Here is a 13,627-nt window from a genome sequence, read left to right as displayed (position 1 = left end):
CTGTCCCGGGCCTTTAGCCCTCTAAGCAGCAGAAAGAGACATCCCGCATTCCTCAGGCGGAGGAAGCCAGCAGTTGGCATCTGGGTTTCGTAAGGTCCGGTCAGGAATCAGATAGCATGTTGACAGTCTTTATTAACTTCCCATTGTGTGCAAGGCACAAAAACAGAAAGCTGGATGGGTTTAGTAAGAGGCAAGTTGCTCTCACTCTGAGATGCTTGAATTTGTTGCTAAAGATGTTTATTTTTCACTTTACAGGTGCTGAGTTCCCTTGGTTACCATGTGGTCACCTTTGACTACAGAGGTGAGATTTCCTTTGAAAGTGCATCTGAGCGCACTTCCATTTCATCCGATGGTGTCTGATGGACAGGCCTCCCTTGGAGAGGCTCCAGCAGGTCCAGCAGCTTGCTTTTGCTGTGCCAGACCTGTGTCACAGACCCGTGTCACAGTGGTGGGGAAGCACAGGGGGGCGTTCTGATGCGTGTCCTGGGTGCTGGCTTTCCTGGCGAAGCCCGCTGATGTAGACCCCCAGGGAGCCCCTCCTGGTAGGGGAGGCAGTGCCTGAGCCCCCAGCCTATGCTGCATCAGCAACAGTTTGAACATAGAAAGTATCATCTTTTTTCCTTATTGAACCCAGACTTTCCCCCAGCTGGACTTAAGACATGTTTTAGGTTCAGCAGAGCTTATCCTGTTGAAGTTAGGAAGAACTGTTAACAGAGAAGATAGATTGTTCTCTGCCCCCTCAGCCTTTCTGCTTTTTTTGAATGAATCAGGGTTTGCCATTGAGCAGATCAGAATCCGCAGTTTGATGTGTACTGAGAACATTCTATCTCAATGAGCAACAGAAATACTTTGTATTAACAGAGAGTGTGTCCTAAGTGTATTCCTCCATACAGCCCTCACTGGAAAGATCCAAAGGATCGGCTTGGTTGGCCTGCCCTGACCTTCTGGGGACAGGCAGGCGGGTGGAGGAGAGTGGCTGTTGGCTGGTTGTGAGGCATATTATTAGTTCCTTCTTGCTGCTGTGACACATCACCACAAACGTAGTGTCTTAAAACAACATAAATTTGTTATCTTGCAGTTCTGGAGGTCAGAAGTTCAAAATCTTAGGCACTAGGCTAAAATGAACGAGTTGGCAGGGCTGCATTCCCTCAGGAGGTTCTAGGGGGGAATCATCGCCTTGCCTTTCCCGGCTTCTTGAGGCCATGTGCGTTCCTTGGCCTGTGCACCTTCTGTGTTCAGAACCGGGAAGGCCCACCAACAGCCTCTTGGGGCTCCATCACCCTGACCCCCCCTGTGTCCCCTTTTCCCTTACAAGGACCCTTGTGATTACTATGGACTCACCCAGATCACCCAGGGTCATCCCCATATCAGCTCCGTAACCTAATGCCATCACAGGTTCCAGGGATCAGGATGTGGGTGTCTCGGGGGCCCACCATTCTGCTGACCGCAGGGATGGCTCTTTCATGGAAGAAAGTCCCATCAGGGTGAAAGTTGTGGGCTGGGAAAAACTCCAAAATGAGGACTAGGAAGTAGTTTGTTCTCTTACCGTTTTATGCGTGCTGAAAGACCCTTCCTCTCCGTGCTACACTCTAGAGGCCTTAGGATAATGAGAAGGTGCAGCCCTCGTTCTGCTCACCCCCCTGCACTCTGTCATGAGGTGAAAGCCCACAGCACTTTCTCCTTTCAGCTCTCAAGGAGTCTCCACATTTCTAAGTGACCACTTAGCTCCATCTCTGACTCTTTTCTCTGTCTCTTTCTCTTTGTGTGTCTGTCAGTGCATCTGTCTCTCTGTCTTGTGTCCCCACCTCCCACTGGGTGTCCTGCGCCTCTCAGCCTGGCCCTGGCCCTTGGCATCACTCTCTCCCTCCTCTGGTGTGTGTGAGGCCCGGAAGGGCCAATCCTACTGCAGTAACGGTGGAGTTTGCTTACGCTGCAGAGCCTGCCCTTTATGAACTTTTTGTTGCTTTCAGATCATTTGATGATGACTCACTACTGAGCTATGCAAGACAATTGCACTTGACCTTTGCTTGCACTTGACCTTTGCTGGAGACTGGTCAGGGGCCCTTGGGGAGGTTGTAGTTTGGGGCTGGAGGTGGAAATGGTTACTTTTCCTCTGTTATGCAAATAAGATGCTAATTTGGCCCTAAGGTGAAAGCAGCCCCCTTTTGTTTCTGGGTCAGGGTTGCCTTGAACCCAGAAATCAGCCTCCTGAATCCTCACTCCCTGTCCTGTCCCCTGGGGCTCACTCTGGTCCCTGGGCAGGCTGGCCTTTCTCTGGGGACCTGTCAGTACTCTGTCCTGCGGCTGCCCCTGCCAAGCCCCCTTGGTGTTGAGGGTGGTGTCTGGTCAGTGCCAGCACAACTGCGTGTCTGACGACCCCCATCGCACAGCTGCCCATGGGGACTTGTCAAGGGCACTGGATGCTGTTTGGGTTCAGGGTCATAACAGGGTGAGGAGGTGGGAGAAGTATAGAGCTGAGGATGATGATGGCAGAGACTCCACTGCCCTGGACTGGTCTGTCCTGCCTGTTAAGAAAGAGGGAGAGGGTGACCACCCCTTCCAGAGGGCATGGAGAGAGCCGCTGGCCTTGGTTTGAGGATGCCAGTGCCTATGGGCAGGCTCTGGCCTGGCCGGGGCATGTGTCTGAAGTTCTGGGATATATTTGTTGACTCAGCTGTTCTGTTAGTTGCCAATCAAATTTGCACTCACCGACTTAGAGGGACATGTGAGGGGACCTCTGGTTTTCCAGTCAGCAGGGGCAGGAAAGGGTTGCTGCTGGGCTCTCCCAGAGGGGGGCTGCCTCCCCAGTGCCGAAGGGGCTGTGGGGGTGCTGTGTGCCCAGCAGCAGGGTGGGCTTCAGGCTCTCGAGGGGCAGGCTGCTCCCCTGTCCTCTCTGGCTCTGGGCCCCTTTGGAGGTGTGCATGAGTTTTGCGTGAGCTGCCTTTGACGTCCTCCTGCTCTCTCCCTCCCAGGTTGGGGTGACTCAATAGGAACGCCATCTGAGCGGGGCATGACCTACGATGCACTCCATGTTTTTGACTGGATCAAAGCAAGAAGTGGTGACAACCCTGTGTATATTTGGGGCCATTCCCTGGGCACTGGGTAAGAGCTCCAGGCAGGATGTGGCTTTTAGCGGAGCAGGTCTTCACAGGCGACTCTCCAGCCAGGGGTCTGAGGGGAGCCATGAACCCCAAGGGTGCCCTGGTTGCCTCTGGACCCTGTGGTGCCTCTAGTCCCAACCAGCCTTGTCCTGTCCCCATGGTGGGGAGCAGGAGGTGAAGCACTGCAAGAGACCACAAGGCTTTGAGTTACTTCAGCTCCTCACCCCAAGAAGTGGCTCAAGGTAAAGGTGTCTCCACCAAGAGACTTGGCCCTGAGGAGGTGTCTTCAGGGCTCAGGGCAGAGAAAGTGGGTGCCTTGCTTCTCGCACAGGCAAGACAGGAAGCATTTTCACACCTCCGTGGCAGCCTGAGTCCTCTCTGCTGGTGCGAGGCCCAGAGTGTCTGAAAGGACCCGATGGGCCCCGGACCTCCACCGCCCCTTTCTGCTGCCTTTCCCTTCGGGGAGTGGCTCAGCCCTTTCTGTCCTTTTGCTCCTCACTTGGACAGTGTCCTGTAGGCTGGGGAGCGTCCAGGTCAGGGCCTCCCCTGGCCGCGTGGGGAGGCACCTAGTGGGCCCCAGGATCGGCGCAGGCAGACCCCAGCCTCCCCCAGCTAAGGGGAGGCCCCGCTGCTGCTGCGCCCCTGTCTGCCTCAGCAGTGCCCACGTGACAGTGGGGAGAGCGGCAGGGAGGGCAGCGTCCTGCAGGGGCTGCTCCAGGAGGGCGGCAGGACACACCTTGGGGACAAGGAGGCTGGCTGCCGTTGCCATCCTGGGTCGAGGGGTCAGCCAACGGCCGGGCAGTGGGCCCACCTCTGTCCTGGGGGCCTCTTCACTCCCTCCACTCTGCCCTGAAACCTAGTGGCCTGGAAGAGCCCATGGCTTCTCTGGGCACTTTCCAGTGTAAAAACAGTCTCATTTAAAATGATTTTTATTATAATTCAACTGAACTATGTTTTTCTTTTTTCCCAGAGTGGCAACAAATCTGGTGCGGCGCCTCTGTGAGCGAGGTAAGGGAGCCCTGCTGGTCTCGTGGCCGACGGCATTGAGTGCCCACGTCCCGACCTCGCTGTGGATTGTGTCACGTGCTCAGTGTCCACGTGGAACGGCACTGGGGGGGGCCCTGTGCACACCCTGGGCCGACCCCCGCCTGCCCTCCCCACTGGATTCTCAAGAGGCCGAGGAGCCTCACACAGGCCTGGCTCTCAATAAGCAGCACAGCAAGTGTGGTTCTCAGGAGCAGCCGAAGCCACCCCAGGTCCCCTGGTGGACGCCTCCTACACCTGCTGCCCTCAGCAGGAGCCTGCAGAGGCGGATTCCTGGGTGGAGGCGCTGCGGGCAGTGTGGACTAGCAGGGCAGGCGCCGGGGCTCACCGTCCTGTCCAGGGGCCCGTCAGAGCCCATGGCCTGTATCTGTGTTGTCAGCTTCTTGCCCATGGCTTAGTTCCCTGTTTGTTTTTTCATTTCTCTAGAGACGCCTCCAGATGCCCTTATATTGGAATCTCCGTTCACTAATATCCGAGAAGAAGCTAAGAGCCATCCGTTTTCAGTGGTAAGTATAGATTTTATTAAAAATTATTTTATTAAAATAATTACTATAAGACAGCTATTAAGTAAATAATTACAGAAAAAAATAATTGCAAACATTATTATTTAAATACTCTAATGGCCAGGTTCTGTGGCATGGGCATATAGTCCGCTACCGAGGTGGGAGGATTGCCTGAGGCCAGGAGTTTGACACCAGCCTGGGCAACACAGGGAGACCCCGTCTCTACCAAAAAAAAAAAAAAAAAAAAAAATTAGGTTGGGGTGGTGAGCGCCTGTAGTCCCAGCTACTGGGGAGGCTGAGGCAGGAGGATCACCTGAGCCCAGGAGCTCAAAGCTGCAGTGTGCTGTGATTGCACCACTGCACTCCAGCCTGGGTGACAGAGCGAGATCCTGTCTCAAAAAAATAAAATAAAATTTAAAAATAACTAAATACTGGAATGAATACAGATGTTATTAAAAATTAATCCTACTTCCAGGCACTGGTCTGTGTACAGAGCTGCCTGAGAAGTTTATAACCTGCAGCCAGGCGGAAGGACAGGTCACAGCTGTGTTGTTTGAGGGTGGCTTGGCGCACTGGAGGCTGTGCTTCTGTGTGGTCTGGTGGCCCGAGGCGCAGCCCACACGGGGCTACTATCCTGGCTGCCTCGGGAGTAGAGCTGCTGGGTGCCTCTGCTCTGTGCACGTGGACGGTGCTTGGGAACTGGACGCCAGGGACTGGGGAGTGTGGCCTCCCAGTCATATCTCAGGTTGAAGCCCAGGTGAACCCCAGTCGGATCACCCGGCCCTCACCCTTCCTGGCTGGGAATAAAGCCTTAGACCTTCTTTTAAAGCCTGGCCAGTTATTTCCTCCCGCATCCCACTCCCGTTCCTGAGTCCGGTGTTCTGAGTGGCCAGCTGTTCTGGAGCCTGCGTCAGTCCACCCGTCCTGGCCTCGTGCTGCTCTAGTGCAGACCAGAAGAGCCCTTTGTTTTATCTTTTTTGATGTTGCTTTTCTCCAAAATAACGTGAGGAAAACATCTGTGGGCGCCCATTTTCTCAGGGGTGGTGGCCCTGGTGTCTGTGGGAAGTCTGGTTTTTGAATTGGATTCTGGCCTCTGCTGAAAGGTGTGGGAGCCCCGTTTGCATGACCAGTCTGTGGGGCCTGGTAGGTGAGTCTTCTGTCCCCATTGGCAAAGCCAGGACACAGTGGGAGTGAGGGGGGCCCTAAGCACAGCTCCGGTGACCTCTTGGCTGCATGTCACCCCTACAGTTACAGTTAATGAACTTAAACCCTCTGAACTCTGACCTTTGCCTTCCACATGGTTACCTTCACGCTTCTGAAAGTGGTTTCCATCTGTCTTCAGATATATCGATACTTCCCTGGGTTTGACTGGTTCTTCCTTGATCCCATTACAAGCAGTGGAATTAAATTTGCAAATGATGAAAAGTGAGTACTGTGGTTGAGTAACTAACTTTTCAATCTAGAAAAACACTGAGCACCCCCAGGATGAACCCTTTGGGCACATTAACCAAACAGGCTGGAGTCGGAACACTCAGGCCAGGTCTGTAAACAGAGAGAGCCAAGCAGAAAGCTGCAAGGGAAGGAACGAAAGGATTTGAAAAGACGACAGAGTTAAAGCAATATTAAGATAACATGTTTTTTTGTCCGTATAGTTGTTTAAATAGTCTGTCAAGACCAGAACTCCTGAACATATATTGAAGCGGTAATATTAACTGTTATTCCAAAAAATGACTTTGCATCAGCCATTTGGTTTATGTCTGGTTATATAAAGATATTGCAGAGTTTATCATTAAAAATAATTCTGTTCGGTAAACCAAAAGTTAAATATCCTAGTTAAGGACTCTTTCTTTAAACCACTTTCAGATTTTGTGATATTTTTATTTCATGGGCTTTCATTTCTTCAAAAAAGAAGGAAAGAAGAAACCTTATCTAAATATTGTTAATATATAAAAATCTACTCTTTGAAACAATATGAAAAATTGGAGTATTTTTTTCCCTTAAAGTATGCTTTGGTCCTAAAAATAAAAATAGAACAAATTAAAATTTGAGCAAATAATAGAAGGAAAAAACCCTGCTTGTTTGTAAATATTATTGTTTTGGAACTTAAGAATAATTATCTGAATAAACTGCATTTCTTTTTAAAAACAAAAGTGACCACTGTGCCCCCTGAACTACCCTTGGCCTGACCCTCCTAGCTGAGCCGGGTAGAGCATGGGGGCCCTGGGTGAGCCCCGGCCCTCACAGCACTGGAATCTGGGGCTGGTTTTGTGGACATGAGGGGCTTTCCTGAGCTCAGGTGGGCAGTGGTCTGTACCAGAAGCCTCAGGTCGAAGGGACGCAGCCGTTAGAAACGCTCTACCGGGAAGCACAAGTGCGTGCTTTGTGCCACCAGCAGAGTTGCAGGCTGTGCAAGGGCTGGCGTCTGAGGGGCCAGGAGCTCTCCCTGGCTGAGTCCTGCTCCAGGTGCCAGGACTGCACAGCCCTGTTGGGGGTCCAGGTGGAGGCTCGGGTCCCGCACCCACCTCAGTGACGGTGGACCAGGAGAGCCCAGGCCCCGGCCGGTCATGGCGGCCCACTCTGGTCATGTGGCTTGCTGACGGGATTTGGATCTGTCGAACCTACAGATTTTAATTCACTTGTAAACATTCAGAGCTAAAATGACCTTAAATGTCATTTACACCAAAGATAAAGAGTATTGATTTTTTATTTTATTTTTTTACCAACAGATTCCTAGTAACATTCACTTTGTGAAGTTTTTTGGCTCATCTAAATTCAGTTTATAAAAAACTTTTAAAGAACATCTCAATTGGCAAAAATAATCATTTTCAATTCTCAGAAAATATGGAGGGGCCAGGTTTTGGTGAATGAACTGATCGCTAGATTTGGTTGACACCAGTCACCTAGCTGAAATAGATGTTGGTAGAAACAACTAAGAAATTAACTTCTAGTTCTCTAGTAAAAATAAACCTAGCAGAATTCAGGCTGTTAAGCACTGAGGTGACTGCCCCCCACCCTGACCCCAATCCAGATCCCTGCCACGGGCAGGGGGTCCAGGCACCCCTGCCCTTTCCGTGGTAGACACCTGGTCTAGCTGCTCTCCCTCCCGCAGTGTGAAGCACATCTCCTGTCCCCTGCTCATCCTGCATGCCGAGGATGACCCCGTGGTGCCCTTCCAGCTTGGCAAAAAGGTACGTGTCCTGCTGCAGCAGGCCTCACGCAGGCTGGCTCGCGGGCTGGGCTGGTTGGGTGGGCAGGAGACGCCTGTGGGCTGCATCACAGGCCAGGTGCTGGCCATGTCACACTCGGGAAGCCACCTTGTCCTCCCTGCATCACCTCCAGGCCACTCAGGAAGGGCACAGGAGGTCTGGTGTCGGGGTTGGGGCAGGGTCCAGACCACTGATGCTATCTCCACAAGAGGAACTTGAAAAATAGGTGGATGGCTCCCAGCTCCCCATCAGGGTCCTTCTCAGGGTGGGGCTGCTTGTGTTTTTCAGAGCCCAGGCCAACTCGGGACTTGGCTGGGAGGGCTCGGCAGTTACTGGCTGAAGGGAAAGAACCCCTTGATGATGAGGGTCTCCCAACGCCATGCAGGGGTAGCAGCTGGTAGAACTGATGCAGAAACGTCTTGCTTTGGGGATTGACTGCTGTCAGCAGCATTCTGTGTTGTCTGTGGGGCATTAGCATTGGCTTTTGCTGAATTTGCTTTGACTTTGCTGCCAGGAAGCAGGATTAGATTTGTGTCCAAGAGGGGGTAAGAGAGTGTCGCCTGGGTCCCTGCAGTGGCAAGGACAGGGTCAGCCTAGAGGGTGTTTGCCAGCCTCACAGCTCAGAGCGCTGCTTCCCGACAGGCTCCACGAAGTCGGGCTCTGCGAGGCACACAGATAATGAAGCAGTGGGGGTGTGGGGGAGGCAGAGCTGTGCGGCAAGGCTCAGCTCAGACTGCACCCCCTCGCCATCAGGGTCAGAGGGAGGGGGCTGAATGGGACACATTGTGAGCCAGTGTGTAGAGTGGCCTTGGCCCAGGAGTGCACAGCTAAACCTGTGGAACACGCCCTTTGTCCCAGCTCCCCGAGATTGCACCATCCCTGCATCTGCCCCCCACTCTGGGCACCTGGCCTGGCTCCACTACCTGGCTGCTGCCCTGAGGAGGGGCAGTCTGGGAGGTGTGAGGACAGAGAGGGTCTTGAGTGGTGGGCATGCCAGGAGCCAAGCCCAGGGTCCACCTGCCAGCTGCAGCAGCAGAGGCGGTGTGCATGGGGGCTTGGGCTGCTCCCTGTGTTGGTCTCTACTGACGCGGAAGCCACCAGGCAGGTCTCCCTCAGCGCCTGGGCCTCCGTGCCAGGCTGCCATCTCTGGGCTCTGACTCTGTCTCTCCTTTCCCCCAGCTCTACAACATCGCCGCACCATCTCGAAGTTTCCGAGACTTCAAAGTTCAGTTCATCCCCTTTCACTCAGACCTCGGCTACAGGCACAAGTACATCTACAAGAGCCCTGAGCTTCCACGGATACTGAGGTGAGACAGTTACTTCTCACCTAGGGACTTCGCCTGGGCAGCGGTGGCAGCTGTGGGAGCTGCTTAGGGGGCTCAGTGAAGCCGAGAGTCACAGTGATTCAGGAGCCTTCTGTTTCCATTGCAGAGGGGTTTGAGAGTTTGTTGGGCTGTTCCTGCGTTCAGGCACGGCAGGTGGTCTCCCTGGTTTGTACAGGCCCACACAGACCTGCACAGCGGAACACGGGCCTGCACGTGCACTGTGCAGGGTCACAGGGCCACACGTGTGCAGGAGCGCTCAGACACTGCCATCCCAGCCGCTCCTGGGCCAGGGCCTAGGTCCCTTCCTACACACCTCTGGGGTCACTGCTCCTCAAAAACTTCTTGTCCACGGCTGCTTTTTGAAGGGAGGCTGTGTTCCTGGCGGCCCTATGCTGGCCAGAATCTTGGGCAGCACATGGGCTGCAGCTCGGAGGGCTGTGAGCACCCATCTGGGCCTGGGTAGAGCCCACGTATCAGGGAGAGGCCTTGGCAGTGGTAGCAAAGGGCAGAGTTTGGAATGGACCAACCCGGGCCCCCCCTCCCACCCCGCCCCGGCTTCTGTGCAAGCTGCTGCCCAACCTCACCTCCCCAGCAGAGGACACAGGCCCCACCCACCACAACCTGGCTGTGCGGCCTTGGGCAAGATGCTAAACCTGTGGGTGAGACAGGGAGTACCTTTCTCGGGCTTCTGAGCCCAGGAGAGCTTTGACCTGAGCACTGGGCTGCGTGGAGGCTGTTTCTGCTGTGCATTTTGTGCCAGTAGGCTCTGAAAAGTAGGTCAAGATGCCAGTTTCTCCCTGCAGGTGACTGAAATTGGTTGCTTGAATCAACCCCCAGTGAGATAATGGGGGTAATTCTACTTCAAACCAGCTTTACTCCAGCTGCCTTTGAAATTTCAAGGCAAAGCTGCGTTTGTGGTAGAGGTTTGCCATTCTTTGCTACTGCGACGTGGGCTGCTAAGAGGGGACAGTGAGCTGAAAGAATGTGGGTTTGCTTTGGGGTTGCAGTTTACCCATTATAAAAGGAATATATTATAGAAAATTTGCAGCAGAGCAGTGCTCTAAAGTTTACAATCAGGAACCGCAGCCCCCAACCTTGTCTTTGTTCCTACTGCTGGGACCTAACGCGTGTGGGTGCCCTTTACGCTGTGCTTAACTGTCGTCTTTGGGAGCCAGGCCCTCATGGGCTCCTCACTGCCTCCCCAGATGGCAGTTTGGAGGCCGCAGAAGACAGGATCTTCCGTCCGAGCTCAAATGACATGGCTCCTGATTGTCCCCTGTCTAGGGAATTCCTGGGGAAGTCGGAGCCCGAACACCAGCACTGAGCGTGGCCGTGGGAAGGAAGCATGAAGACCTCTGCCCTCCTCTCTTCTTTCTCTGGTCAGCAGCTCGGCACCCTGGAGCCCCAGGGGTGCCGGCACCTGTGATGCTCAGGAGCCCAGCTCGCACTTGGAGAGAGGACTCAGATGCCGGCGGGGTAGGTGGAGACGGCCCCAGCAGACCTGCAGTGCTGGTGGCCTGGCATGGCCCTGTGTGGAAAGCCCGGGTGGCGGGCATGTGGCCCTCTCTCCCTCTTGCTGCCGCTCAACCTGAGCTCTCGTTGCGGAGACTTAGCGACAGAACAGCCGGCCAGTCACCTGGTCAATCCCGCACTACCTGAGCTGGACATGGGGAACCCCTGCAGGGCACATGGGGCTTGGGACCACAGTGAGCTTTCCGCCACCACCCACAGAGGATGGGGAGGGCAGGTTCCTTCTGCCCCTTCTGGGCACATGCAGAATGAACTCTAGTGGTTCGACTGTCCCCTCCCAGCCTGCATACCCGCTTGCCTTCCTCGGCCGCCCCGCCTCCCCCTGGGCTGGCCCGGGATCCGCACTTCCTCCCATTCTGCCCACCTGTCCACCTCACCTGGCCTTAGGCTGAGCATTTATTTAAGAATAAAACCGTGGTGGTGGTCTGTCTGTCTTGTTCTCTGCAAAGTAAGGGTCAGTGATGCCTGGTTCCCCACCCTCCCAGAGTCCCTGGCTGCTGTGGAGCCACTTGGGACTCTGGGGACTCGGCCTCTTGCTGACCATCCTCTCCTTTGTCCTCAGGCTGTGTAACTTTCCAGTCTGGAAGCTCAGAAATTCAGTGGGGGGTCGGGAGATCTTGTTCACCTGCCTGCCTGTTCTCTAAGGTCTTAGGCCTGGCATTAGTAGCATGGATGGCTGGGGGCCCCCTGAGGGTGGCACAGGTCACCTCCTCTTCTTTCTGAGGCACTCAGAGCTACCTACAGCGATTTCTCAGATCTGGAAAACACACACCTTTCCTACACTAGGGCTGAAACATAAATGGACTCTCCTCCTTGCCAGGTCTGCCCCAAGGCCTGGTATCTAATCAGAGCACGTCAGTTTTCTGCCGCCTCAGCCCTCAGCAGCTCAGCTGTGGGCGGTCCCAGGGCTCCGTCTCTCCTTGCATGGCCATCAGAACTGGGGACACAGTACACCCCCAGTAGCCTCTCTTGTGTAACTGTGGTCTATGTTGGCGGCCTCAGAAGTCGCCAGAGCCAGGCAGCCCCTCCCTGAAACAGACAGTGCTCTGAGTGCAGAGCGGATGGTGGCTTTCCTGGCTCTGTCACACACTGTGGTCCTGACAACTAAACAGAGGTGACTTGGTCCGCCTGGGCTGTCATCTTTTCTTTCCCCTTTTTGTGTACGTAAGCTACCTCAGATCCTCTGTCGGAGGAATGAGGCGGATATGGTAAAGATTTAACAGATTGAAAACAAGAAACAAGAAGGGTGTGTGGAGCTGCAGCTGCTCTGACACCGTCTGTCAGGAGCTATGTCCAAGGACCCCACCTGGTGGCTGTTTAGCTCATAACCTTGGCCTGAGCAACTGGGCTGCTCACTCTGGCTTTAGACCCTTTGATGATGGGTTGCAAGATCAATTCATGATTAGCACCAGTCCTCAGAAGAAGGCAGCCGTGGGATGTGTGGACTCTAAGGTAAGACATGTGTCCTGTGTCCTGTGTCCTGGGCGCTCTAGGACAGGGCCCCACAGACCCTGGGAAGCATGGCCCCCGGGTGCTATCGTGGTGCTCCCACCAAGGCAAAGGCGGATGCGTGGGGACGTGAGGATGTGAGTTCAGCCTCACAGTGCCAGCTCCTGCACAACCCATCAGGTGCCGCGGCCAGCAGGGCCACAGCGCTCCAGCATCCTGCCATTCTTGTTGAGTAACACGGAGCCCTGAATTCGTTACTCTCCTGATGTTTTTAGTCTGTAGCTATACAATTTAGGAGGGATGTTTGGGCCTCAAGGCCAGGGGTGGGTGGCAGAAGCAGCAGGTGCGAAAAGGGACCACTGTAATTCACACCAGAAATGTAAACACTTTCTTTTTATCCCCAGATGGTACCATTTACCATATGGCTGGATTTAATGATTTTTTTTTTTAACAGTTGGCTGTTCGGGCACACATGGCTCAGTCCCACACACAGTGGGGATCAGAACTTTCTGTCCTGAAATCCAGAACCATAGGCTGTAATTTAGTCCAGGCCCCATCCTTGTGTGGGCACTCAGGCCTGTGTCTGCTGCTTCCTGTCGGAGCCTTGCAGCAAGCGCCGAGTGCAGGGAATGAAACACAGACCTCACGGCAACCGAGTACGGGCATAACGGTTTAATCAGTTTCTCGTATGAGGCAGTAACAGCGAGTGGTACAGTGGTGGTCACCCACGCCGGCTAGGGGAGTGCAGCCTCACGCACAGAGCCGCCACATGGGGTAGCAGATGTTGCCAGGGCATGACCACAGCCCAAGAACTTGCCCCCATGGAAAATAAGACCCCAGTGGCTCTCGTAGGCTGTGCACCGTGAACAAATCTTCCCTAGCAAGCACTGCAGGCCTGGGGGTAAAGGAAGAGCCTCCCTGTGCAACCCAGACCCAACATGCAAGGTGGTGGAAGCCTCTGGAAGGGTGGTTCCGCCTGATTTCCCCAACAACCACACAGTGAAGGCAGCAGCCTGCTCCCTGCCCTCTCCTTCAGGCAGTGCTAGGCAGGTCTTCCCTGGAGCGTCAGCCTTGGGGAGGGGCAAGGCTGAGAAGGGCTCACCCCTAACCCCCAGCCCTGGGCCTGCCGTCCAAGCAGAGTGGAAACTAGTTTCCTCTGGACCCAATGGGCCCTTGTGTGCACAGCAAGAAATGTACCCCAGGACATGGCAGGAGTCAGAAGGGCACAGGTCTGCAGCAGGGGTGGCAGCCCTGCCCCAGGTTCCAGGGCAGGACGGCAGCTGACCCATCCCTAGCCAGGCAAAAACATCCACAGCAGGACTCCCTAGACACAAAACTGACCAAATACAATTTTTAGTTGCTAAGACAAGAAAACGCTTCAGCTAGTTTCATTTCCTTGTGAAGTTATTTTCTTTTGAATAAGCAAAACCACGCTAACATGTATCAGACAGCCTTGCCCGTCCTAACCA

At 54.2% G+C, this 13,627-nt stretch overlaps 1 protein-coding gene across 1 annotated transcript in view; it reads left to right on the top strand.

Annotated features, from left to right (window-relative positions):
• ABHD12 (abhydrolase domain containing 12, lysophospholipase) overlaps positions 1-11,135 on the top strand; it is a 68,050-nt gene extending 56,915 nt beyond the window's left edge. Inside the window, exons 6-13 of the mRNA XM_069495646.1 lie at positions 256-301; positions 2,973-3,102; positions 4,072-4,109; positions 4,572-4,651; positions 5,991-6,073; positions 7,758-7,836; positions 9,034-9,161; positions 10,464-11,135. Coding sequence (XP_069351747.1) covers positions 256-301; positions 2,973-3,102; positions 4,072-4,109; positions 4,572-4,651; positions 5,991-6,073; positions 7,758-7,836; positions 9,034-9,161; positions 10,464-10,503 — 624 coding nt within the window. The 3' untranslated portion in view covers positions 10,504-11,135. The remainder of the gene's footprint in view (positions 1-255; positions 302-2,972; positions 3,103-4,071; positions 4,110-4,571; positions 4,652-5,990; positions 6,074-7,757; positions 7,837-9,033; positions 9,162-10,463) is intronic.
• The last annotated feature ends 2,492 nt before the right edge of the window (positions 11,136-13,627 follow it).

Source organism: Eulemur rufifrons, chromosome 20 (assembly GCF_041146395.1).
Source record: "Eulemur rufifrons isolate Redbay chromosome 20, OSU_ERuf_1, whole genome shotgun sequence".
NCBI lineage: Eukaryota > Metazoa > Chordata > Mammalia > Primates > Lemuridae > Eulemur > Eulemur rufifrons.
Note: the sequence above shows the minus strand (reverse complement) of the source record. Positions and strands in the feature narration are given on the sequence as shown.